The sequence below is a fragment of the Silurus meridionalis genome, chromosome 18 (assembly GCF_014805685.1).
Source record: "Silurus meridionalis isolate SWU-2019-XX chromosome 18, ASM1480568v1, whole genome shotgun sequence".
Lineage (NCBI taxonomy): Eukaryota > Metazoa > Chordata > Actinopteri > Siluriformes > Siluridae > Silurus > Silurus meridionalis.
The window spans coordinates 22,080,930-22,106,454 of record NC_060901.1 but is presented as its reverse complement, the minus strand read 5'-3'; the positions used below and the strand labels follow the sequence as shown (position 1 = coordinate 22,106,454).

The 25,525-nt window shown below is 37.1% G+C and overlaps 1 protein-coding gene across 7 annotated transcripts; it reads right to left on the bottom strand.

Annotated features, from left to right (window-relative positions):
* Positions 1-961: 961 nt before the first annotated feature.
* On the bottom strand, positions 962-24,766 carry LOC124401775 (iron-regulated protein FrpC-like). Of its 7 annotated transcripts, none has more exons than XM_046874224.1 (6): positions 22,299-22,422; positions 22,082-22,199; positions 21,716-21,829; positions 20,961-21,042; positions 17,906-20,682; positions 962-3,480 (listed from the first exon to the last, which is right to left on the bottom strand). In XM_046874224.1, exons 5-6 carry the CDS (start codon positions 19,945-19,947, stop codon positions 1,383-1,385), a joined length of 4,140 nt encoding a protein of 1,379 aa, XP_046730180.1. In that variant the 5' UTR covers positions 19,948-20,682; positions 20,961-21,042; positions 21,716-21,829; positions 22,082-22,199; positions 22,299-22,422; the 3' UTR covers positions 962-1,382. The 7 variants fall into 7 exon arrangements, with proteins under 7 accessions (XP_046730180.1, XP_046730182.1, XP_046730181.1 ...); XM_046874222.1 differs by lacking the exon at positions 962-3,480 and adding an exon at positions 24,698-24,766 and having other exon boundaries at positions 14,309-20,682; positions 22,299-22,397; XM_046874223.1 differs by lacking the exon at positions 962-3,480 and adding an exon at positions 22,678-23,531 and having other exon boundaries at positions 14,309-20,682; positions 22,299-22,397.
* Between the last annotated feature and the right edge of the window lie 759 nt (positions 24,767-25,525).

The window sequence follows — 25,525 nt, the reverse complement described above, 5'->3', positions numbered from 1 at the left end:
GAGCTGTGTATCTCCAACACATTTTCCTCAGAGCTGTGTGGTTCCTTCAAATGGTCTATTCCTAGTTTTACACACTTAACAAAAACAAAACATGGAGTTGGAGCAATTCAGTCAATGCTGCTACTAATTAGTGTAAGTTATACCCATAATCCTTGCTTGCCCCTGTGAGTACTCTTGCTACCCTGCCTGTCCCTGTTCTTGTTCCTATTCCTGATCCTGATCCCTGCTTTGTCTTGCCTTGTTTTAGATTTTTGGACTTTGGTTTGTGTTTTTGCTCTGCCTCTATTGCTCTGTTTAACGGCTCTCTGATTCTGGACTGTTTTTTCAGACTTGGTTTTGCCTCTTGGATTTTGGACTATTTTGACCCATGTTTTTGACCCTGTCTCTTTCTTATTGAAGACCGTATGCTATATTACTCTGCTTGCATCCTGCATTTTAGGTCTTCCTCCCAGTCTCCACTCACCGTTTCTGACAGAGGTTAACGGTGGTAAAGGACAGATGCTTCTGCAAGAGATGTATGCAGGTGGTGCAGCTGTGGCTCCAGTGAAATGAGACGTGTTGAATTGTGTTCATTGTATTTCTTGCTTTAGTAATGACAATTCATTCTCTCTGTATGTGATTCCAGTCTGTGATGCACCACTCTGTTATATTGTGTTTCTCTATAATAGTGATGGTTTTTATAGCTGTGGAATCATAATGATGATTAAGAGGTGGACTGAATCAGGCAAGCTTTAGGTGTGAAATGCATAGCCTGCTTCTGCCTTCTGAGAAAGTCACTCCCCCCCCTTTGAAGTACATTGCTCTGACTCCCTGAGCTCACTGCACTCTTAGTTTCTTGTCTTTTTGTTTTCCATTCCTTTTGGTTTGAAACAATCAAATGTATTTGATTAAGTGAAAGGTGAATGTATTTTTCTATACACTTACATAATTGAAAAAAAAAAGTATGAACATAGATTGCAGAGTTGCAGGGTTTTTATTTGATAAGTACATCACCGTAGTAATATTATGCTTTTTATTTGTGTTACATATATTTTAAAATTCAATTCATGTAAAATATTTTTTTTATATTAAAATATGTTGTAAGTCATCATCATCATCACCATCAATATAATAAACTCATTATATACCTTTTATACCTTCTATACAGATGTTTGACTTAATAGCTTGAGAAATTCTGCCTGAAAAATCACCTTTTCATCATTTGCAAAGTTATCAATCTCTAACCGAATTCCATATTCTGGCTTTACAATGTGTCCGTCCCTTCTCCACCTTCCATAAATGCTCCACCAGTGAAGGGGTCCAGCCAGTTGTCATTATCGTTCCCTACCATGATGTCAAAACCAGGAGACCCATACATTTTCTCCACAGAAACAAACTCCCACCTATTCATTAACATCTTCAGGCCTGGTTGACTTTCTATAATCCACAGACTTTGGAAGCTTTATATTTTCTGTGCATTTACTTGATTGGAAACTGAAAATGATTCCGTCTGCTGTTTGAACCTGCAGGTGTTGTGACATCTTTGAATTAAACCAGTTATTTAACCAAACTTCCTTGTTTCCATTTACTAAAAAGAGAAGGTTTGTATCAAAGAATTCGACTGCAATGAGACTGTAGTTTATGTTAAAGAAAAGTGTATCAAGAGCCATGTCTGGTGAAAAGTTGTCAATGATTTTAACTCTATGACCTGGTGTCACAATGTACAAGTCCTGGCCTCCACGGCCCTGCAAAAAATCTGATCCAGATCTTGGATAGAATGTGTTTCCTTGTGCGTTACCTTTAATATTGTAATTTAGATTTGAGCTGTGCAATTCAGTAATGTTTAAATAGGCATCTGTTTCAAGGTCAATCACCAGGGGACGTGTCGACTCACTGTAATTTATAATTTGGCTCTGGATGCACTTACTGTGGATCGGGTTTGAGTGACTGCAAAGAGTTTTGTCTTCTGATAAACTAAAGGTAAATAAGTCATTCGTAACAACTAATAAGTGCCTTTGTTCTTCAGAATGGAACCAGTTTCTCAGTTCAACAGTTCTGTCATCATTAAATGGAATCAGTATTAAACTGTTTCCATATACATATGTTTTAATCTCATGAAGGTTTGCCTCTATTATTAAAATATCTATTTCTTTATTCCTGGAATAGTTTTCAATTAGCACTTTAGAATCTTTCACCTTCTTTACAACATAAACATCCTCTCCCTCACCTCCCATTAAAAAATCCTGACCCCCTCCTCCATCAATCAGATTTTTCTGTGAATTACCTATCAGCCGGTCATCATAAGGAGACCCCACAATGTTTGTTACAGTAAGAAGGAGATACTCGTTTGTGTCCACTGTCTGACCCTCAGGTTTTGACATCATGTTCACTCCTTTGGCCACAAGTTTCACAGAGGAAAATACAACTTTAGAAATATCAAACATTACTCCTTCTGCAGACATTAGGTTCATATGGCGGTATTCCTCTCCAGTAAACCATTCTAAAATCTGCACATAATGGTTATTATTATATTGCAAAATGACATGATTTTTAATTTTGGTCACCAATATTTGATAATAATTTATGCTGAGAATCAGAAGATCTGTGGCTTTGAAAGGATCGTAATTGTTGATGATGGTGGAGCCTCCATCTTTTGGAATAATGTAAATGTCTTTTCCACTCTGACCTTCCACATAGCTCCTCTGAGGTCCTAAGTAGAAAGTGTCACTACCTTCTTTACCATAGAGCTTATAGTAATAGCTCAACATGATCTCCATTTGATGACTGTCATTACTCTTCTGAACAGCAAAAAAGTACCAGGACTTGTACATTTTTACATGGGTGTATGTTAATTTGTGTGACTCCTCAATGCTCAACACTATATCATTTGTATTAGTTGTGTCAATATCCCAGAACTTTTTACTAATTATTTCAGCAGACACAAAATAATTCATGCACATTTCTGAATAGCTGTCATTAGAGAGGCAGAATGTAATGCCCCCTCCATTCCAGGAATTTGTACCTCCTGCAAAATGAATGGATTTTCTCCCAGCCTGCACTATTTTGGAAAAATATTCATGGTAGTCAGAAATTTCTTCTATAAGTCTATGCCCATTCTCAATCTCATGATAAGGAATAATGTAAAAAAAGATTTCTGTGTCTAACATAGTGTGAAAAACAGCTTCTTCAAAACCTACTTTAACTTCTCCAATCTTGTCAAGAACTATAGCATTTGATGGAAGGATTTTTAATTTATCCTTGATGTCAAGGTAGATGTTATTAATAGTCATGCGAATTGCACCCAGTACAAGGTTGACTGGAATAATAATAGGTGCCAGTTCTGGTTGTACAAATTCTACAATATCCAGATCAACCATTAAAGTGTCAAGAGTTAGATCAATCATACCCTGGGCACCACCTCTTTTGAGGTCCTCTGCAATGTTGTAGAAGCTGAATGCAATTCCAGTAACAGGCATGACTATTCCCATGGTACGTTTGAATGTAGGGTTTTTTAAACCAGTTGATATAGCTTTCATTCCAGAAGTGGAAGGTTGATTCCCTATTTCTGTTTTGAAGTTTGTGTAGGATTCTTTAAAGTTATTTATTATGGTGCTGTCCAAATTCAGTTTGTTTTCACCGTACACCAATGAAATAATTTTTTTGATAATTTCTGGTTTGATTTCATTTGTTCCATAGGATAAAAACCATTTGTTAACAACCTCCTCCTCTTTTTTTATTAGCCTTTGTAGCTTTCTTCTTTCTTCTTTAATATCCACTATGCTTGACCCATAAAATCCCCGGCAATCTTTTTTTATCCAGGTTCCACCCCTTGTCATTGGATGATTGTTTAATAGAAAATCAAGTCCCGATATTGCAAAATTCATGTTTTCGTTGTGAGCCAAATCCAGAGCCATCAGTGTGATGGGAAATGATCTGAAATTTCTTGTGGATTCTGAAATCATTGTTGCCAAAAACATTGTGCTTAACCATGCCTCTTGATTTGGATTCAAAGCTGACTCAGCATTATCTTTTTTATAAGTGCCTTGTAAACATTTTGTGCAATAATTTTTATAATATACACTTCCTTGGCATTTTTCTATTCCAATCACAATGTCTTTATAGTTATGTTTATTAAACTGTGCTTCAATAATGTTTTGAATATCATGTTCAGTTTCATTTCTATTAAGCTTTTTTCCAACTAGATATATATAAAGAAAATCTGGTGACACTTTAAAAATCCAGTCATTTAGCATTAAATATGTGTAGTCTTTTTTCCCAAAGCGTGCATTTTTAGTAATTTCATTTAGAATGTCCTCACCAGACTTAAGTTCATAGCACTGATTTAAAATATTCTTAATGTCTTTTTTAGAATTAAGCCAACCTCTAGATTCTCCTTTTATATAAGTTTTTTGAATAGGGTCCCATTTATTTTGTAAATCATATACTGTGTACTGCTCATTATTTTTAAATTTTGGATGATTAATGTGATCACCTTTTCGATGTTGGAAAAAAGCCCAAGATAAAGCTTCAAGGTCATCAGTGTGCTTTTTACGGAAGCCCTCAGACACAAATCTCTGTGGTTTTTCTGGCCAGGAATCTATATTGTTTCCCAAAATGTTCCTTTCTGTTGTAAACATGGCTTTTGCCCTGTTTCCAGGCTGAATTTGGGTGACATCATTCTTATCCAGCGTCAAAACTACTTTCTTGCTATCATCGTTGTGTTTCCAGTTGAATCCATTTGGATTGATTTCTGCAATATTTTTCTGTCCAGTGTGGGTGACCTGGCGCAAAGGCCTCCTCAAATGAAGCTCTGTTAGTTTGGGTTTCTCATTTTCAAGCATGTACACCGAGCTCACATCTGGATGTTTACCATATAAATATTTCACCACATCTCGAACGACCGGATCATCCTGCATGATAAGAATGTGCTGTTTATCATACTGGGTGCTGTGGTCCACAGGTCTTTTTGGAACCTGATTTTCAACACTTGTACCTGTGTCATCTATTTGATAGACATGTTGATTCTGCATGGTAATTTCCAAGACAACATTGACGTCATGTATGCGTGAGAAAACATTTATGAAGTCATTTCGGAATGTGCTGCAGATTGAGAAAAGAGCAGCTCTTTGGGCTTTTGTCATCAGGGATGCCAGCTGAGTTCCAGTATATCCAGACAGAGTGTTTCCATCTTCTGAACTACTGCCAATGATCTTTAAAACTTTGCCAGTTTCGATCTTTGGAGCCCACGAGCTGTAGGTGTATGATATTTCAGATGCAAACAGAAGTGCGTCATGAGATTTTTTCATCTCAATAATCTCCAGGAAGCTGTTAAAGTCCTTAAAAAACCATACATGATATTCAGTTAATATTTCTCAATAGACATATATAGACATACATTAAATTGTTCCAAAATTTGGTCACGCTCCAAACCCGCCCGCGATAAACGAAAAACTGCGATAAACGGACGCCACCCCAAAAATGCTATTGTATGTATACAGTACTTTACTGTATTAGCATTTTACATTTAACATTTTTCTAATTAATTATTATATTTTTATTAATAAATTTCATTATTGCAACATAAAACTCCATAAAAACAATTCCCTATAAGTTTTTTGGTCTATCGTGCTATCCGTGAGTCATATGGCAAATGCAATTCCGTGATCAACCGGTGGCAGATTTGAACCGCAGTAAAGCGGGAGATTACTGTAGTAAGATTTTTCACAGAATAAGTTACAGTTTATTTTTTGTTTCCATTTTTCATGAGCTGAACTCAAAAATCTAAAACCTTTTCTATGTACACAAACTTAGAGGAGGAGAAGTGCTCACTAACAGATTTAGACCGATTTGTGAACAATATTTGAGAGAAATAGGCCTTTTGTGTACATAGAAAAAGTCTTAGATCTTTGAGTTCAGCTCATGAAACTGAACTCAAAGGGGCTCATAGAGGCAAAAACAAAAAGTGTTGCATTTATAATTTTGTTCAGTATATATTCCTTCGGAATTACATTTCTTCTCTCATTATTGTGATACATAATGATTAATTTAAGAGTCTAAAGAAAAATGGATAAAAATGTTGTACTTGAAGTGCTCTCCTTACCTGCTGCTTCTCTAATATGCATCCAGCAATGTCTGGAAAACGTTTAAGGTCTGTTAAACTCAGCATGTTGTACCATTCATGTCTGTACGGGAAGAGAAAGAAACATAAATGTGGCAGCGGCAGCGTGAATGACTGTGAATAAAGGGCGAGGCTTGGAGCAGGAAGGCATGGGAATGAGTAAGCTGTGTCTTTCTGGTTCGAAGGTCATATCTACTGCGATAAACAGCAACTCCAGTCTGTCGAAGCTCCTCCAGAAACTCCATGCCTCAATGAAGCTAGAAGCTAACCCGGTGTTCTGTTGTACATTGTTGATAGTTTTCATACTTAAGCTGTGAAAAGAACACTTTTAAGAGCTCAACACAACAGCTTCTATGATGCAGAAGCCACTTTAGTTTTTGATTCTAAATATATTATTCAGCTTGTTTTGTTACACACATTTTCCTCAGAGCTGTGTGGTTCCTTTAAATGGCCTATTTCTAGTTTTACACACTTAACGAAAACAAAACATATCGCCGTTGATGCAATTCAGTCAATGCTGCTACTAATTACAGTGTAAGTTATACCCATAATCCTTTTTACAGCAGTGCCCCCAGGCAACAGGTGAATAAAGTAGCGTTGGCAGGTTACAGAAACCGCACCAAAAAATATACTCAAGTAAAAGTACACTGTTTTTAAAGTCATTACCACAGAAATACTTTTACTCCCTGCCAGTTTATCTAACTGGATTGCTTGCCCCTGTGAGTACTCTTGCTACCGCCCCTGTTCCTGTTCTTGTTCCTATTCCTGATTCTGATCCCTGCTTTGTCTTGCCTCGTATTAGATTTTTGGTTTGTGTTTTTGCTCTGCCTATATTGCTCTGTTTGACGACTTTCTGACTTTGGACTGTTTTTTCAGACTTGGTTTTGCCTCTTGGATTTTGGACTATTTTAACTTTTTTTTTACCCTGTCTCTTTCTTATTAAAGACCATATGCTATATTTCTCTGCTTGCATCCTGCATTTTGGGTCCTTCCTTCCAGTCTCCACTCACCATTTCTGACAGAGGTTAATATTGATGCTTCTGCTTGAGATGTACTGTATGCAGGTGGTGCAGCTATGGCTCCAGTGAAAGGAGACGTGTTGAATTGTGTATTTATACACAATATAATATTGTATTTCTTGCTTTAGTAATGACAATTCATTCTCTCTGTATGTGATTCCTGTCTGTGATGCAGCACTCTGTTATACTGCGTTTCTCTTTAATAGTGATGGTTTTTATAGCTGTGGAATCATAATGATGATTAAGAGGTGGACTGAATCAGGCAAGCTTTAGGTGTGAAATGCATAGCCTGCTTCTGCCTTCTGAGAAAATCACTCTGCCTCTCAAAGTACATTGCTCTGACTCCCTGAGCTCACTGCACTCTTAGTTTCTTGTTTCCATTTTGTTTACCATTCCATTTGGTTTGACACATTCAAATGTACTTTTTCTGTTTCATACATGGATAAGCAGATGTACTGTGTTCCTAATAAAGTGAAAGGTGAATGTATTTTTTTATACACTTACATGATTGAAAAAAATAAAAGTATAAACATAGAGTGCAGAGTTGCAGGGTTTTTATTTGATAAGTACATCACTGTAGTAATATTATGCTTTTTATTTGTGTTACATATATTTTAAAATTCAATTCATGTAAAATATAATTTTTTTCGTATTAAAAAATGTTTACTTAATAAGTTCCAGAATATTATTAGACACAGAACCCATACTCAAAGTCAGATGACCACATTCATGTCTGTTGTTAACCAAATTTTTTAGGAATATTTCCTAAATAATGCTATCAGCCAAGACGATTTTCACGTGGAGGCCTGATGAATTCTTTGTGGATTTAAAAGAACCTTCTGTCACGAAAGTCAGGTATAAGATGTCAGTCGCATTGTCCTCCGCACAGTTGTCAATTGTGACCAGACCGTGGTGAGGAACTATCATGTAAATATCTCTTCCCTCTCCTCCAATCAGGTAGTCTCCTGCTGTTACAGACACAAGAAGATCATCTCCATCTGAACCTTTAAGTAGAGCCGGCTCGTAACTAGAGACCAGAATATCAGAATATATAGTGCCAATCACGTTTTCCACGTCTTTCAGTACATCTCCTTCGGCATCAGCTTGGTGGCCTTCACCACTCAGCAAGCTTACATAGACTCCTTCACCTTTTCCATGATCGCCCTGATAGAGTACTGTGTCTCGCCCTGGTGATGTCAAAACCAGGAGACCCATACATTTTCTCCACAGAAACAAACTCCCACCTATTCATTAACATCTCCTGGCCTGGTTGACTTTTTCTGTAATCCACAGACTTCGGAAGCTTCATATTTTCTGTGCATTCACTTGATTGGAAACTAAAATGATTCCATCTGCTGTTTGAACCTGCAGGTGTTGTGACATCTTTGAATTAAACCAGTTAATTAACCAAACTTCCATGTTTCTATTTACTAACAGGTGAAGTTTGTATCAAAGCATTCGACTGTAATGAGACTGTAGTTTAGGTTAAAGAAAAGTGTATCAAGAGCCATGTCTGGTGAAAAGTTGTCAATGATTTTAACTCTATGACCTGGTGTCACAATGTACAAGTCCTGGCCTCCACGGCCCTGCAGAAAATCTGATCCAGATCTTAGATAGAATGTGTTTCCTTGTGCGTTACCTTTAATATTGTAATTTAGATTTGAGCCGTGCAATTCAGTAATGTTTAAATAGGCCTCATATGTTTCAAGGTCAATCACCAGGGGACGTGTCGACTCACTGTAATTTATAATTTGACTCTGGATGCACTTACTGTGGATCGAGTTTGATTGACTGCAAAGAGTTTTGTCTTCTGATGAAATTTTGAAATTCTGATGAAATTTTGAAATTCTGATGAAATTTTGAAATTTTTTTATTATGGTGCTGTCCAAATTCAGTTTGTTTTCACCGTACACCAATGAAATAATTTTTTTGATCATTTCTGGTTTGATTTCATTTGTTGCATAGGATGAAAACCATTTGTTAACAACCTCCTCCTCTTTTTTATTAGCCTTTGTAGCTTTCTTCTTTCTTCTTTAATATCCATTATGTTTGACCCATAAAATCCCCGGCAATCGTTTTTTATCCAGGTTCCACCCCTTGTCATTGGATGATTGTTTAACAGAAAATCAAGTCCCAATTCTGCTGTTTCTGTGTTTTGGCTGTGAGCCAAATCCAGAGCCATTAGTGTGATGGGAAACGATCTGAAATTTCTTGCGGATTCTGAAATCATTGTTGCCAAAAACATTGGGCTTAACCATGCCTCTTGATTTAGATTCAAAGGTAACTTAACATTATCTCTTTTATACATGCCTTGTAAACATTCTTTGATGAAATTAGCATAATCGTCACTTGCTTGCCATTCGTTTATCCCATTCCGAATGTCTTTATAGTTATGTTTATTAAACTGTGCTTCAATAATGTTTTGTCAGTTTCATTTCTATTAAGCTTTTTTCCAACTAGGTATATATAAAGATAATCTGGTGACACTTCCATTTAGCATTTAGCATTAAATATGTGTAGTCTTTTTCCCCAATGCGTGCATATTTAGTAATTACATTTAGAATGTCCTCACCAGCTTAAGTTCATAGCACTGATTTAAAATATTCCTAATGTCTAGATTCTCCTTTGATATACTTGTTTTTAATCGGGTCTCATTTATTTTGTAAATCATATACTGTGTACTGCTCATTATTTTCCAATTTTGAATGATTAATTTGATCGGCTTTTTGATGTTTAAAAAAAAGCCCAAGATAAAGCTTCAAGGTCATCAGTGTGCTTTTTACAGAAGCCCTCAGACACAAATCTCTGTGGTTTTTCTGGCCAGGAATCTATATTGTTTCCCAAAATTCCTTATTTGTTGTAATTCCTTTCTGTTGTAAACATGGCTTCTGCCCTGTTTCCAGGCTGAATTTGGGTGACATCATTCTTATCCAGCTTCAAGACTACTTTCTTGCTATCATCGTTGTGTTTCCAGTTTAATCCATCTGGATTGATTTCTGCAATAATTTTCTGTCCAGTGTGGGTGACCTGGAGCAAAGACCTCCTCAAATGAAGCTTTGTTTTTATGGATCTAGCATGAAGCTCTTTGAGTAGAGTGTTTCTGAAGGTTTCATCAGACCCAACTTCACAGCCCACCACGCTAATCGTTTTGATTTGGTTTTCTTTTATGTTCATGTGTTCAATGATGTCTGCTACCTTCTCAGCTTTATAGCCTCCCAGATGCATTTCTCCATCGTTGCCTTTTTCTCCATGACCTACCAGCACCAGTCGGCTTTCTGCAGTAAGTGGCTCAGAGTCTCCTTTGATTAGTTTGGGTTTCTCATTTTCAAGCATGTACACCGAGCTCACATCTGGATGTTTGCCATATAAATATTTCGCCACATCTCGAACGACCGGATCATCCTGCATGATGAGAATGTGTTGTTTGTCATACTTTTTTTTGGAACCTGATTTTCAACACTTGTACCTGTGTCATCTATTTGATAGACATGTTGATTCTGCATGGGAGTTTCCAAGACACCATTGACGTCATGTATGCGTGAGAAGACATTTAGGAAGTCATTTCGGAATGTGGTGCTGACGTTACCAGCGATTGAGAAAAGAGCGGCTCTTTGGGCTTTTGTCATCAGGGATGTCAGCAGAGTTCCAGTATATTCAGACAGAACTACTGCCAATGATCTTTACAACTTTGCCAGTTTCGATCTTTGGAGCACACGTGCTAGAATCCAGACAGGACAATTTCACCTTGGTAGAAAATTGAGGGTCTTCACTGTACTCGTCTTTCACTTTCTTAAGGGTCTTAGGTTTGGAATCCATAATGAGGATGACTTTATTTATGTAGGTGTATGATATTTCAGATGCAAACAGAAGTGCGTCATGAGATTTTTTCATCTCAATATTCTCCAGGAAGCTGTTAAAGTCCTTAAAAAAACATACATGATTTCCAGTTAATATTTCTCAATAGACATACATAGACATACATTAAATTGTTCCAAAATTTGGTCACATCCAAACCCGCCTGCGATAAACGAAAAACTGCGGTAAAACGGACGCCACCCCAAAAATGCTATTGTATGTATACAGTACTTTACTGTATTAGCATTTTACATTTAACATTTTTCAAATTAATTATTATATTTTTATTAATAAACTTCATTATTGCAACATAAAACAACATAAAAACAATTCCCTATAAGTTTTTTGGTCTATCGTGCTATCCGCGAGTCATATGGCAAATGCAATTCCGTGATCAACCGGTGGCACGAGATTTGAACCGCAGTAAAGCGGGAGATTACTGTAGTAAGATTTTTCACAGAATAAGTTACAGTTTTTTTTTGGTTTCCATTTTTCATGAGCTGAACTCAAAAATCTAAAACCTTTTCTATGTACACAAACATAGAGGAGGAGAAGTGCTCACTAACATAGATTTAGAGAGATTTGTGAACAATATTTGAGAGAAATAGGCCTTTTGTGTACATAGAAAAAGTCTAAGATCTTTGAGTTCAGCTCATGAAACTGAACTCAAAGGGGCTCATAGAGGCAAAAACAAAAAGTGTTGCATTTATAATTTTGTTCAGTATATATTCCTTTGGAATTACATTTCTTATCTCTTCTCTCATTATTGTGATACATAATGATTAATTTAAGGGTCTAAAGAAAAATGGATAAAAATGTACTTGAAGTGCTCTCCTCTAATATGCATCCAGCAATGTCTGGAAAACGTTTAAGGTCTGTAAACTTAGCATGTTGTACCATTCGTGTCTGTACGGGAAGAGAAAGAAACATAAATGTGGCAGCGGCAGCGTGAATGACTGTGAATAAAGGGCGAGGCTTGGAGCAGGAAGCCATTGGAATGAGTAAGCTGTGTCTTTCTGGTTCGAAGGTCGTATCTACTGCAATAAACAGCAACTCCAATCTGTCGAAGCTCCTCCAGAAACTCCACGCCTTGACGAAGCTAGAAGCTAACCCGGTGTTCTGTTGTACATTGTTGACAGTTTTCATACTTAAGCTGTGAAAGGAACACTTTTAAGAGCTCAACACAACAGCTTCTATGATGCAGAAGCCACTTTAGTTTTTGATTCTGAATATATTATTCAGCTTGTTTTGTTACACACATTTTCCTCAGAGCTGTGTGGTTCCTTCAAATAGCCTATTCCTAGTTTTACACACTTAACGAAAACAAAACATATCGCCGTTGATGCAATTCAGTCAATGCTGCTACTAATTACAGTGTAAGTTATACCCATAATCCTTTTTACAGCAGTTCCCCCAGGCAACAGGTGAATAAAGTAGTGTTGCAGGTTACAGAAACCGCATCAACAAATTTACTCAAGTAAAAGTACAGTGGAACCTCGGGTTACGAACGCCCCGGCATACGTATAATTCAGGTTACGAATCGCAGTTCATCAAAATTTTTGCCCCTGGTTACGAACAATATATCGGGATACGAACGTCGCTCACCAAAAAATCGCAGGCAAGTTGGTTGTTTTTGCTCTATCCACGGAGCTCGTCACATCAGTTAGCGTCCTGTGTCCCTAGCGGGAGAATCGTGTTACTTATCCGCTTGAACTTTTCCCGGCAGCAGCGTAACAACTCGTTAGTTGATGCTCGTGGAATGATGAGATGGACAACATTAGCCGATGCATAACCACTTTACTTGTTTTTATGAAGATAGATTAGCAGGGTTACAGTCTTTTCCGAAGTACAATCACCATAATGAATTTCACTCTGGACTTCAATACCAACTGATAGTAGCCTTAAAGAAACAGCTCTCATTTTCCCTCTAATGCAACAATTGTCTTAGCGTTCGTGTTAATAACACTGTCTTTAATATTCTATAATATAATATATAATAATATATAAATAATATAATATAATAAGATTCTCCTTCAAACAATAACTCTCCCTCCTCCCCTTCTCTGACGTTGTCTCCTGCAGCGAGTCTTCTCAAAGGAAAGTACCGGTAAAGATGTTTTCCTCTTTTGTATGTTTTTATGTGGTATAATTTTAATATAACATGTTAAAAGTAAATAATATTAGTGAATATTGGCTTTATTTTTATTTAAGTAATATTTTTGGTTGTCCAGAACGAATTACCGAAGTTTCTGTTCATTATTATGGGGAAATTTGTATCGAGATACAAACTTTTCAGGTTACGAATAAAGTACCGGAACGAATTAAATTCGTAACCCGAGGTTCCACTGTACACTGTTTTTAAACTCATTACCACAGAAATACTTTTACTCCCTGCCAGTTTATCTAGCTGGATTGCTTGCCCCTGTGAGTACTCTTGCTACCCTGCCTGTTCCTGTTCTTGTTGCTATTCCTGATCCTGATCTCTGCTTTGTCTTGCCTCGTTTTGGATTTTTGGACTTTGGTTTGTGTTTTTGCTCTGACTATATTGCTCTGTTTGACGGCTCTCTGATTCTGGACTGTTTTTTCAGACTTGGTTTGCCTCTTGGATTTTGGACTATTTTGACCCATGTTTCTTACCCTGTCTCTTTCTTAATAAAGACCGTATGCTATATTACTCTGCTTGCATCCTCCATTTTAGGTCTTCCTTCCAGGCTCCACTCACCATTTCTGACAGAGGTTAATATTGATGCTTTTGCAAGAGATGTATGCAGGTAGTGCAGCTGTGGCTCCAGTGAAATGAGACGTGTTGAATTGTGTTCATTGTGTTTCTTGCTTTAGTAATGACAATTCATTCTCTCTGTATGTGATTTCTGTCTGTGATGCAGCACTCTGTTATACTGCGTTTCTCTATAATAGTGAAGGTTTTTATAGCTGTGGCATCATAATGATGATTAAGGGGTGGATTGAATCAGGCAAGCTTCAGGTGTGAAATGCATAGCCTGCTTCTGCCTTCTGAGAAAATCACTCTTCCTCTCAAAGTACATTGCTCTGACTCCCTGAGCTCACTGCACTCTTCATTTTTTTGGCTTTTTGTTTTCCATTCCTTTTGGTTTGACACATTCAAATGTACTTTTTCTGTTTCATACATGGATAAGCAGATGTACTGTTCCTAATAAAGTGAAAGGTGAATGTATTTTTCTATACACTTACATGATTAAAAAAAAGTATGAACATAGAGTCTAGAGTTGCAGGGTTTTTATTTGATAAGTACATCACCGTAGTAATATTATGCTTTTTATTTGTGTTACATATATTTTAAAATTCAATTCATGTAAAATATTTTTTATATTAAAATATGTTGTATGAAGTCACCATCACCATCAATGAAATAAACTCATTATATAACTTATAGATTTTTGACATAATAGGTTCCATAATATTGTCAGACTCATACAACACAGAACCCATACTCAAAGTCAGATGACCACATTCATGTCTGTTGTTAACCAAATCTTTTAGAAATATTTCCAAAATAGTGCTATCAGCCAAGACAATTTTCAGGTGGAGGCCTGATGAATTCTTTGTGGACTCAAAAGAACTGTCTGTCACAAAAGGCAGGTATAAGATGTCAGTCGCATTGTCCTCCGCACAGTTGTCAATTGTGACCAGACCGTGGTGAGGAACTATCATGTAAATATCTCTTCCCTCTCCTCCAATCAGGTAGTCTCCTGCTGTTACAGACACAAGAACATCATCTCCATCTGAACCTTTAAGCAGAGCAGGCTCGTAACCAGAGACCAGAATGTCAGAATATATAGTGCCAATCACGTTTTCCACATCTTTCAGTACATCTCCTTCGGCATCAGCTTGGTGGCCTTCACCACTCAGCAGGCTTACATAGACTCCTTCACCTTTTTCATGATCGCCCTGATAGAGTACTGTGTCTTGCCCTGGGCCCCCATCTATCACGTCAGCTCCTAGGCCTGGAACAAAGATGTCCCAACCTATACTTCCTAGCAAAGTGTCATCCCCATCTCCTCCATAGAGTGTGTCGTTTCCTTGGCTTCCAATTAAGATGTCATTTCCATCCCCACCTATCAGACTGTCATGGCCATCACCTCCTTCTAGAACATCGTTCTTTGACCCACCAATCAGAGTATTGTCCTGGTCATTTCCTTGAATGTCATTGGATTGATCAGAGCAGCCCTGAACTCTGTAGACAGTAGAGAGGTTTTCCTGAGAACTCAAATCTATATAGCAGTCTGACTGCTTGTCTTTTAGGATTACTTTGAAAGCCTCAATCCAAGGATCTTGGAGGACTTCAGACTGATTAGCAACAGGAGATCTCACCCGGAAATGCACTCCATCAGCACTCTGGAAGCTTAAGTGCTGGTGTTGTTGTCCTGCTCTGTAATTACGAAGTTTGACCATCATGTTTTCCCCTTTATTGATGGCTGAAATGATGATGTCATCATTTTCTCCATCAACTCTGAAAGGAGTGCTTAGAAATTCTGCCTGAAAAAGCACAGTGTCTATCTTTTCATCATTTGCAAAGTTATCAATCTCTAAACGAATTCCATATTCTGGCTTTACAATGTAAGTGTCCATCCCTTCTCCACCTTCCATAAATGCTCCACCAGTGAAGGGGTCCAGCCAGTTGTCATTATTATTCCCTACCATGATGTCAAAACCAGGAGACCCATACATTTTCTCCACAGAAACAAACTCCCACCTATTCATTAACATCTTCTGGCCTGGTTGACTTTTTCTATAATCCATAGACTTTGGAAGCTTCATATTTTCTGTGCATTTACTTGATTGGAAACTGAAAATGATGCCGTCTGCTGTTTGAACCTGCAGGTGTTGTGACATCTTTGATTTAAACCAGTTAATTATCCAAACTTCCTTGTTTCCATTTACTAACAGCAGAAGGTTTGTATCAAAGCATTTGACTATAATGAGACTGTAGTTTACGTTAAAGAAAAGTGTATCAAGAGCCATGTCTGGTGAAGAGTTGTCAATGATTTTAACTCCAAGACCTGGTGTCACAATGTACAAGTCCTGGCCTCCACGGCCCTGCAGAAAATCTGATCCAGATCTTGGATAGAATGTGTTTCCTTGTGCGTTACCTTTAATATTATCATTTAGATTTGAGCCGTGCAATTCAGTAATGTTTAAATAGGCTTCATCTGTTTCAAGGTCAATCACCAGGGGACGTGTCGACTCACTGTAATTTATAATTTGGCTCTGGATGCACTTACTGTGGATCGGGTTTGAGTGACTGCAGAGAGTTTTGTCTTCTGATAAACTAAAGGTAAATAAGTCATTTGTGACAACTAATAAGTGCCTTTGTTCTTCAGAATGGAACCAGTTTCTCAGTTTAACAGTTCTGTCATCATTAAATGGAATCAGTATTAAACTGTTTCCATCTACTTTTGTTTTAATGTCATGAAGGTTTGCCTCTATTATTAAAATATCTATTTCTTTATTCCTGGAATAGTTCTCAATTAGCACTCTAGAATCTTTCACCTTCTTCACAACATAAACATCCTCTCCCTCACCTGCCATTAAAAAATCCTGACCGCCTCCTCCATCAATCAGATTTTTCTGTGAATTACCTATCAGCCGGTCATCATAAGGAGACCCCACAATGTTTGTTACAGTAAGAAGGAGATACTCGTTTGTGTCCACTAGCTGACCCTCAGGTTTTGACATCATGTTCACTCCTTTGGCCACAAGTTTCACAGAGGAAAATACAACTTTAGAAATATCGAACAGCACTCCGTCTGCAGACATTAGGTTCATATGGCGGTATTCCTCTCCAGTAAACCATTCTAAAATCTTCACATAATGGTTATTATTATATTGCAAAACAACATGATTTTCAATTTTGGTCACAGATATTTGATCATAATTTATGCTGATAATCAGAAGATCTGTGGCTTTGAGAGGATCGTAATTGTTGATGATGGTGGAGCCTCCATCTTTTGGAATAATGTAAATGTCTTTTCCACTCTGACCTTCCACGTAGCTCCTCTGAGGTCCTAAGTAGAAAGTGTCACTACCTTCTTTACCATATAGCTTATAGTAATAGCTCAACATGATCTCCATTTGATGACTGTCATTACTCTCCTGAACAGCAAAAAAGTTATTTTCTTTATTATTTCCACTATAAGCTCCATATCTGGAATAGGTCAGAGCTTCATAACCAGAAGGTACTGTTACTGAACCAGCTGGTATGGACATCAAAATCTTTTTTTGTATGTTGGTGTATGTTAAATTGTGTGACTCCCCAATGCCCAACACTATATCATTTGTATTAGTTGTGTCAATATTCCAGCACTTTTTACTCATTATTTCATCAGCAGACACAAAATAATTCATGCACATTTCTGAATAGCTTTCATTAGAGAGGCAGAATGTAATGCCTCCTCCATTCCAGGAACTCGTACCTCCTGCAAAATTAATGGCTTTTCTCCCAGCCTGCACTTCTGTTTTGGAAAAATATTCATGGTAGTCAGAAATTTCTTTTACAATTCTGTGCCCATTCTCAATCTCACGATAAGGAATGGTGTAAAAAAAGCTTTCTATGTCTAACATAGTGTGAAAAACAGCTTCTCCAAAACCTACGATAACTGCTCTAATCTTGTCAAGAACTGTAGCATCTGATGGAAGGATTTTTAATTCATATTCAATGTCAAGGTAGATGTTATCAATGGTCATGCGAATTGCACCCAGTACAAGGTTGACTGGAATAATAATAGGTGCCAGTTCTGGTTGTACAAATTCTACAATATCCAGATCAACCATTAAAGTGTCAAGAGTTAGATCAATCATACCCTGGGCACCACCTCTTTTGAGGTCCTCTGCAATGTTGTAGATGCCGAATGCAATTCCAGTAACAGGCATGACTATTCCCATGGTACGTTTGAATGCAGGGTTTTTTAAACCAGTTGATATGGCTTTCATTGCTTTGTTCTCAGCAACAACGGTCACCTGCTGTCCAAGTGCAGCCAGCGTCATTCCTGTGACTCCATGGATTGTCTGTAAAGTGGCTACAACTCCAGTTTTTATATCTCCATGTTCAAAAGCCTTAACCGCTCCCTGTGCACTCAACAGTAGTCCTGTTACACCTAGTAGCTTTCCCGCTTCCTCCAAATGCACAGAGGTCGTGTGTATGGTTGTCATCTCAGAAACCTCCTTAACGTTTGTCTTTAACTTTTCCATCAGAATTTTGCTTTCTTCAGGTAATGGAAACTTCCACTTTTTTACTTCAGCCAGATTTGTGTCGAACACCAGCTCACATTGGAATTCTCCATCACGGATCGTGACACTGTCTGGTTTCACGTGAAGCTTCTGCACCTTCTCACCAAATGTTTTCTGCAGTTCACTGTGAACGTGCTCTGCAAGAATGGCAGATGATCTGGAGTAATATGAGGAAAACTTTAATGAACTCTCTACTTCAGCAGCTGCATGAACATTCTGTAATGTAGGCAGTCCATCATGTGATCCTCCTAAAGTTCTAGAAGTGGAAGGTTGATTCTCAATTTTTGTTTTGAAGTTTGTGTAGGATTTTTTAAAGTTGTCTATTATGGTTTTGTCTGTATTCAGTCTGTTTTCACCGTACACCAACGAAAGAATTTGTTTGATCATATCTGGTCTGATTGCGTCTCTATTATAGGATGAAAACCATTCGTTAACAACCTTATCCTCTTTTATTATTAACTCTTTCAGGTTGTCTGTTTTTATTCCTCCCGCTTTGCTTGACCCGTGAAATCCCCGGAATCTTGTGTTTATCCAGGTTCCACCCCTTGTCATTGGATGATTGTTTAACAGAAAATCAAGTCCCAATTCTGCTGTATTTGTGTTTTGGCTGTGAGCCAAATCCAGAGCCATCAGTGTGATAGGAAATGATCTGAAATTTCTTGCTGATTCTGAAATCGTTGTTGCCAAGAACATTGTGCTTAACCATGCCTCTTGATTTAGATTCAAAGCTGACTCAACATTATCTTTTTTATAGGTGCCTTGTAAACTTTCTTTGACATAATCTGCATAATGGCCACTTGCTTGGCATTTGTTTATCCCACTCTGAATGTGTTTATATGAATGTTTATTAAACTGTTCTCTAATAGCGTTTTTAATTTCATAAATACGTGTAGTTTTAGCTCTATTAAGCTTTTTTCCAACTAAATATACATAAAGAAAATCTGGTGACACCTTAAAAATCCAGTCATTTAGCATTAAATATGTGTAGTCTTTTTCCCCAATGCGTGCATATTTAGTAATCACATTTAAAATGTCCTCACCAGACTTCAGTTCATAGCACTGATTTAAAATATTCTTAATGTCTTCTTCAGAAGTAAGCCAACCTCTAGAGACTTCTTTGATGTAGTTTTGTTTAATCGGGTCCCATTTTCTTGGTAAATCATATACTATGTACCACTCATTATTTTGGAATTCTGGATGATTAATTTGATCACCTTTTTGATGTTGAAAAAAAGCCCAAGCTAAAGCTTCAAGGTCATCAGTGTGCTTTCCACGGAAGCCCTCAGACACAAATCTCTTTGGTTTTTCTGGCCAGGAATCTATAAAGTTGTTTCCCAAAATGTTTCTTTCTGTTGTAAACATGGCTTCGGCCCTGTTTCCAGGCTGAATTTGGGTAACAACCTCACCATTCCTATCCAGCTTCAAGACTACTTTCTTGCTATCATCGTTGTGTTTCCAGATTAATCCATCTGGATTGATTTCTGCAGTAATTTTCTGTCCAGTGTGGGTGACCTGGAGCAAAGAACTCCTCAAATGAAGCTTTGTTTTTATGGATCTAGCATGAAGCTCTTTGAGTAGAGTGCTTCTGAAGGTTTCATCAGACCCAACTTCACAGGCCACCACGCTAATCGTTTTGATCTGGTTTTCTTTTATGTTCATGTGTTCAATGATGTCTGCTACCTTCTCAGCTTTATAGCCTCCCAGGTGCATTTCTCCATCATTGCCTTTTTTTCCGTGACCTACCAGCACCAGTCAGCTTTCTGCAGTAAGTGGCTCAGAGTCTCCTTTGATTAGTTTGGGTTTCTCATTTTCAAGCATGTACACCGAGCTCACATCTGGATGTTTGCCATACAAATATTTCGCAGCATCTCGAACGACCGGATCATCCTGCATGATGAGAATGTGTTGTTTGTCATACTGGGTGCTGTGGTCCACAGGTCTTTTTGGAACCTGATATTTAACACTTGCACCTGTTTCATCTATAATTTGGTAGACATGGTCATTCTGAATAGTAGTTTCCAAGACAACGTTGACATCATGTATGCGTGAGAAAACCTTTATGAAGTCATTTCGGAATGTGCTGCTGACGTTACCAGCGATGGAAAAAAGAGAGGCTCTTTGGACTTTTGTCATCAGGGATGCCAGCTGAGTTCCAGTATATCCAGACAGACTGTTTCCATCTTCTGAACTACTGCCAATGATCTTTAAAACTGTTCCGGTTTCGACCTTTGGCGCACATGAGCTAGAATCCAGACAGGTCATTGTCACCTTGGTAGAGAAGTGAGGGTCTTCACTGTACTCGTCATTCACTTTCTTAAGGGTCTCAGGTTTGGTATCCATAATGAGGATGACTTTATTTATGTAGGTGTATGATATTTCAGATGCAAATAAAAGTGCGTCATGAGATTTTTTCATTTCAATATTCTCCAGGAAGCTGTTGATCTCCTTAAAAGCCATACATTATTTTCAGTTACTAATTCTAAATAGACATATATAGACATAAGTTAAATTGTTTCACATAAATGAACAGCATATTTAAACACATCCATTACAGGAAAATAGTTAATAGTAATTGCATAGTAAGAAACATTACAGAATTTGTAGAGTTTCTAATCTTTGGAATTGCATTTCTTGTCTCTTCCCTCATTATAATGACATAATAATTAGCTTAACGATCTAAAGAAAACTGTATAAAAATGTTCTACTTGAAGTGATCTCCTTACCTTTTTCTTCTCTAATATGCATCCAGCAACGCCTGGACACTGTTTAGGATCTGTTCATTTCAGCATGTTGTACCATTCAACTCTGTAAGTGGAGAGAAATAAACGTCAATAGGTTATGTATGTAACCCTAGTTCCCTGAGGTAACAAGAGCTGCCTCGAAAAGCTTTGGGAATGCCTCCGCGTTGTTCATGCTCCGAATCATGGGTAAAATCTGGCCAAAAGGCAGTTGTGAAGTCATTGGAGTAATATGAGGAAAACTTTAATGAACTCTTTAATGAACTCTCTACTTCAAAAATTCCAGAAGTGGAAGGTTGTTTCTTAATTTCATTTTTGAAACCGTACACTAACAAAAGAATTTGTTTGATCATATCTGGTGTGATTTTATTTGATCCATAGGATGATAATATTTGTTAACAGTATGCTCCTCATTTATTATTAACTCTTTCAGGTTGTCTGTTTTTATTCCTCCCTCTTTGCTTGACCCGTGTAATCCCCGGAATCTTGTGTTTATCCAGGTTCCACCCCCTATTTGCAGACAAATAGCACAGCTGAATTTAAAATATTGCAATCAAACTCCAGGATTCTGTTTTACCCAATAATTTAAAATGAACCAGGGTTAATTATTACAAATGTGACAAGCCATAATAATGCTTAATTTAAACAAGAACTTAAATAAAACTTAGTAGTAGTACCAAACTGATCAAAAACTAATAAAACATAGTAGTAGAAGTAGTAGTAATATTAGAAGTGTTTACCTGGGATTGTTTGTTGGTTCAGAATAACTGATTGACCCTTTATTCCGGTTATTCCATTTGCTGTGTCGCTGTAAGGCTTCATAATAGCCATCTGATTCCCGTGGAGTCCTCAGCCTTTCAAAAGTTAAAGGAATAATTGTGTGTAAAATGTAGCATAAGGCTAATATTGATGTGAATCCACATCATAAATACCAAAATGTGTAACCTTTCCTAATTTATTCAAACTTTTCCAGATACCTGTAATGTTTGTATTAATTCTTGTTTCATCACAGTGTGGTTTTCCCTGACATGGTAAGACAGTAATACAAGAAAAAAACCTTCTAGTGATTTAATCCACCAACACTACTGATTTATGTCTGTACATACTTGTAATCATGCTGGACTCTTATGGGTTGGTGTTTGAAGCGATTAGCCAGTCCTTTTAGTCTGTGTAACGAAGCCACATCAGATCCCAGATACTCCCAGTCACGCTCGTCCAGCTCTCCTGGCAATCGAGTGAATTATTATTACGATATAAGAATGTTTGACAATTAGTTGAACTGAAAAGAAACATGAGCCTGTCTGCCCAAAAGTCACGTCTTACCGAATGCTGCTGTTTGGCCAATAAGGCAAAGCAAGATCACGGTCCACAGGTGTCCACATCCTACTGCCATGATCACTTTTGCTACTCCACCTGGTTTTCCTTTGGGTTAAAAAAATTAAAAAGTGCATGCAACATACAGTGCATTCAAAAAGTATTCTGATCCCCTTCATTATTTTTATTATTTTGTTATGTTGCAGTCTGATATTCAAATTATTCTTCTACTACAATTAATCTACACTCTATCACATTTACATAATTATTACTTTTTGCTCCAACACTTGAAATTTAACTCAGATGCCTCCCAGTTCTTTTGATCATTGCTACACAGTTGATCTGTGGAAAAATGTATTGATTGTACATGATTTGGAAAGGCACACACCTCTCTATAGTAGGCCTCACAGCTGCCAATGCATATTGGAGCAAAAACAAAGCCATGAGGTCAAAGGAACCACTTAAAAGCTCAGAGACAGGATTGTTTTTGAGAAGGTACAGATCTAGGGAAGGATAAAAAAGAATTTCTGCTTCACTGAAGATACCTATGAGCACAGTTTCCTTTATAATTCTCAAAAGGAAGAATTGTGGCACAACCAGAACTAGTCTCAGAGCTGGTCACCTAGCCAAACCGAGCAATCTGGAGAGAAGAGCCTTAGTAAGAGAGATGACCAAGAAAGACAGAAAGACCACCTCACTGCAACTGATCAGGGCTTTCTGAAAGAGTGGCTAGGCAGAAGCCTTTCCTTAGTGCAAAACCTATGGGAGCTTGCTTGGAGTTTGCCAACAGGCACCTGAAAAAATTTCTGACTGTCTGGAACAAGATTTACTGGTTTGAACTGTTTGGCTCGTCCTAAACATTATGTGTGGAGGAAACCAGGCACCGCTCATCACCTGCCCAATACTATGGTCAGGGTTGGGGGAAATCTGAATGGAGCAAAGTAAAGAGATATGCTTTAAAAACTTGCTCCACAGCGCTCAGGACCTCTGACTGGGCAAAAAGTTCATCTTACTACATGACAATGACCCTAAGCACGCAGCCAAGACAACCCCAGAAAGGCTTGGGGACAACTCTGTGAATGTTCTAGAGTGGCCCAGTGGGAGCCCTGACTCGAACCTTATTAAACATCTCTGGAGAGACCTGGAAGTGGCTGTCCACCGACGGTCTCCATCAAACCTGACCCAACTAGAGAGGATTTACAATGAAGAATGGCAGGAACTCGCAAAATCCAGGTGTACAAAACGTCATACCCAAAAAGACTGTAATTGCTGCCAAAGGTGCTTCAACCAAGTACTGAATAAAGGGTCTGAATACTAATGTACATGTGATGTTTCAGTATTTTCTTTTTAAATGAATTTACAGACATTTCTAGAATTCTTTTTTTACTTTGTCATTACAGGGTACTAAGAGTAGATTAGAGAAAAGTGAATTTAAATGATTGTAATATCAAGCTGCAACCTGACAAAATATAAACAAATTGAAGGGGCTCTGCATACTTTCTAAATGCACTGTAGGCTCATATTAAATTTTTGCACTACTGCAGAATTTATTTCTTTTAATGTTTCTGATTTATCACCTTGAACTTGTTAAATTAAGAATACAGGACAAGTTTAAGTGAAAGAACCAGAAGGGCGATTCTCAAACATTCCTTAAACTTTTAGGTACTTTAAAAAAACCCTCTAATTTCAGATATTTAGTCCATGATAATTAGGCACACTTTTATGGTTTTTGCTGTGAGTAATAATAATTTTATTTTATTTTATTTTTTTTGCTATTTGGAAGGCTTACCAGAGCGACCTTCAGTGATCTGTTTTATACAATTATATGACTGTGGCAGCTTGGTTACGACCTTTCAGAAATCCAATATTTTTAACTACTGAGCTACCGCATTACATAGTCACAGCCCTATTTGTTAGTTGTTTTCGTGGTAGCAGCAAATGTAGCCTGTAGGTCTAAATCTGTCCACTTTATTACACCTCACACCTCAACACAAAAACAGCAATTTCAAAACAAGGGGAAAATTTCAGGAAAATAACTAATTACTAATTATACTTTACAGCATATGACATGCAAAATATTAAAAAAGGCTTGCTGGTGTGGTTAAATCCAAAACTTCCTATTTATATTAGTTTTCCATCAAGACATTGTATTATGGAGTTTTTATTAGATACATATTTAAAAACTTACAAACAACAAAATATAATACAAAAAAAAAAAATATATATATATATATATATATATATATATTTATATATTTATATATATATATATATATATATATATATATATATATATATATATATATATATATATATATATATATATATATATATAAAATATATATAAAATAAAAAATAAAATATAGTATAACAAAATTCTTGAATAATAAGAAGGTTTAAGAACATACCTGGGTGAAATAACAAAAATGCAATGATTTAGGTGCGTGTAGTTTCTCTCCTCGGCCATAAAATATAACAAACTAATGGTATTATATAGTTATTTTTTGCATTGGTTAATGAATTACTCTAGAAATGCTTTCACATATAAAGTTGAGTGACCTGAGTTCTAACTGTGTATACAGTATATGTTATTTGTTGAATGGACACTGTCCAAATGTTCTTTGGTACCTGTTAATGTTATCTTTTCTGTAGTATTTGTGCAAAAACACACATTTTGCCTTCATTTTAAATCCACAGGAAACCCATAAAGCATGAAAAAAATGCACAGGAATACATCAAAAGCCCTGTGTAATTGTCTGAGGTTAATATCAGTGCTTCTGGTAGAGATGATGTATGTGGGAATTGAATTGTGTTCATTGGGTTTCTAGCTTTAATAATGGCATTCATTCTCATTGTATGAGATTCCTGTCTGTAATGCCGTGCTCTGTTTTACCACGTTTCTCTATAATATTGCTGGATAATTGTGGTGCCATAATGGTTTAAGGGTGTCCCTGACTTTACATAGTCCAATTAGAATTGTCAAGTCTTGCCTATAGTCGACTGATTCGACTGAGTCAATGTGTGTGTTGGTGAGGCATGACACCGGGCAGCCAACAAGTAGGTACGATTACTTATATTTTGTAAAGATAAAAAGCTTTCAAGCTTTCTTTTCATATATTTATTATGTCTGTGAGGTAAATATTCACTGATATTCAGGTTGTTTTATTTATGTTTGTGAAAAAAAATAACAGGGACAGCAGAGAGCGCCCCCTGTCTGTTTTCTATATTTTACAAAA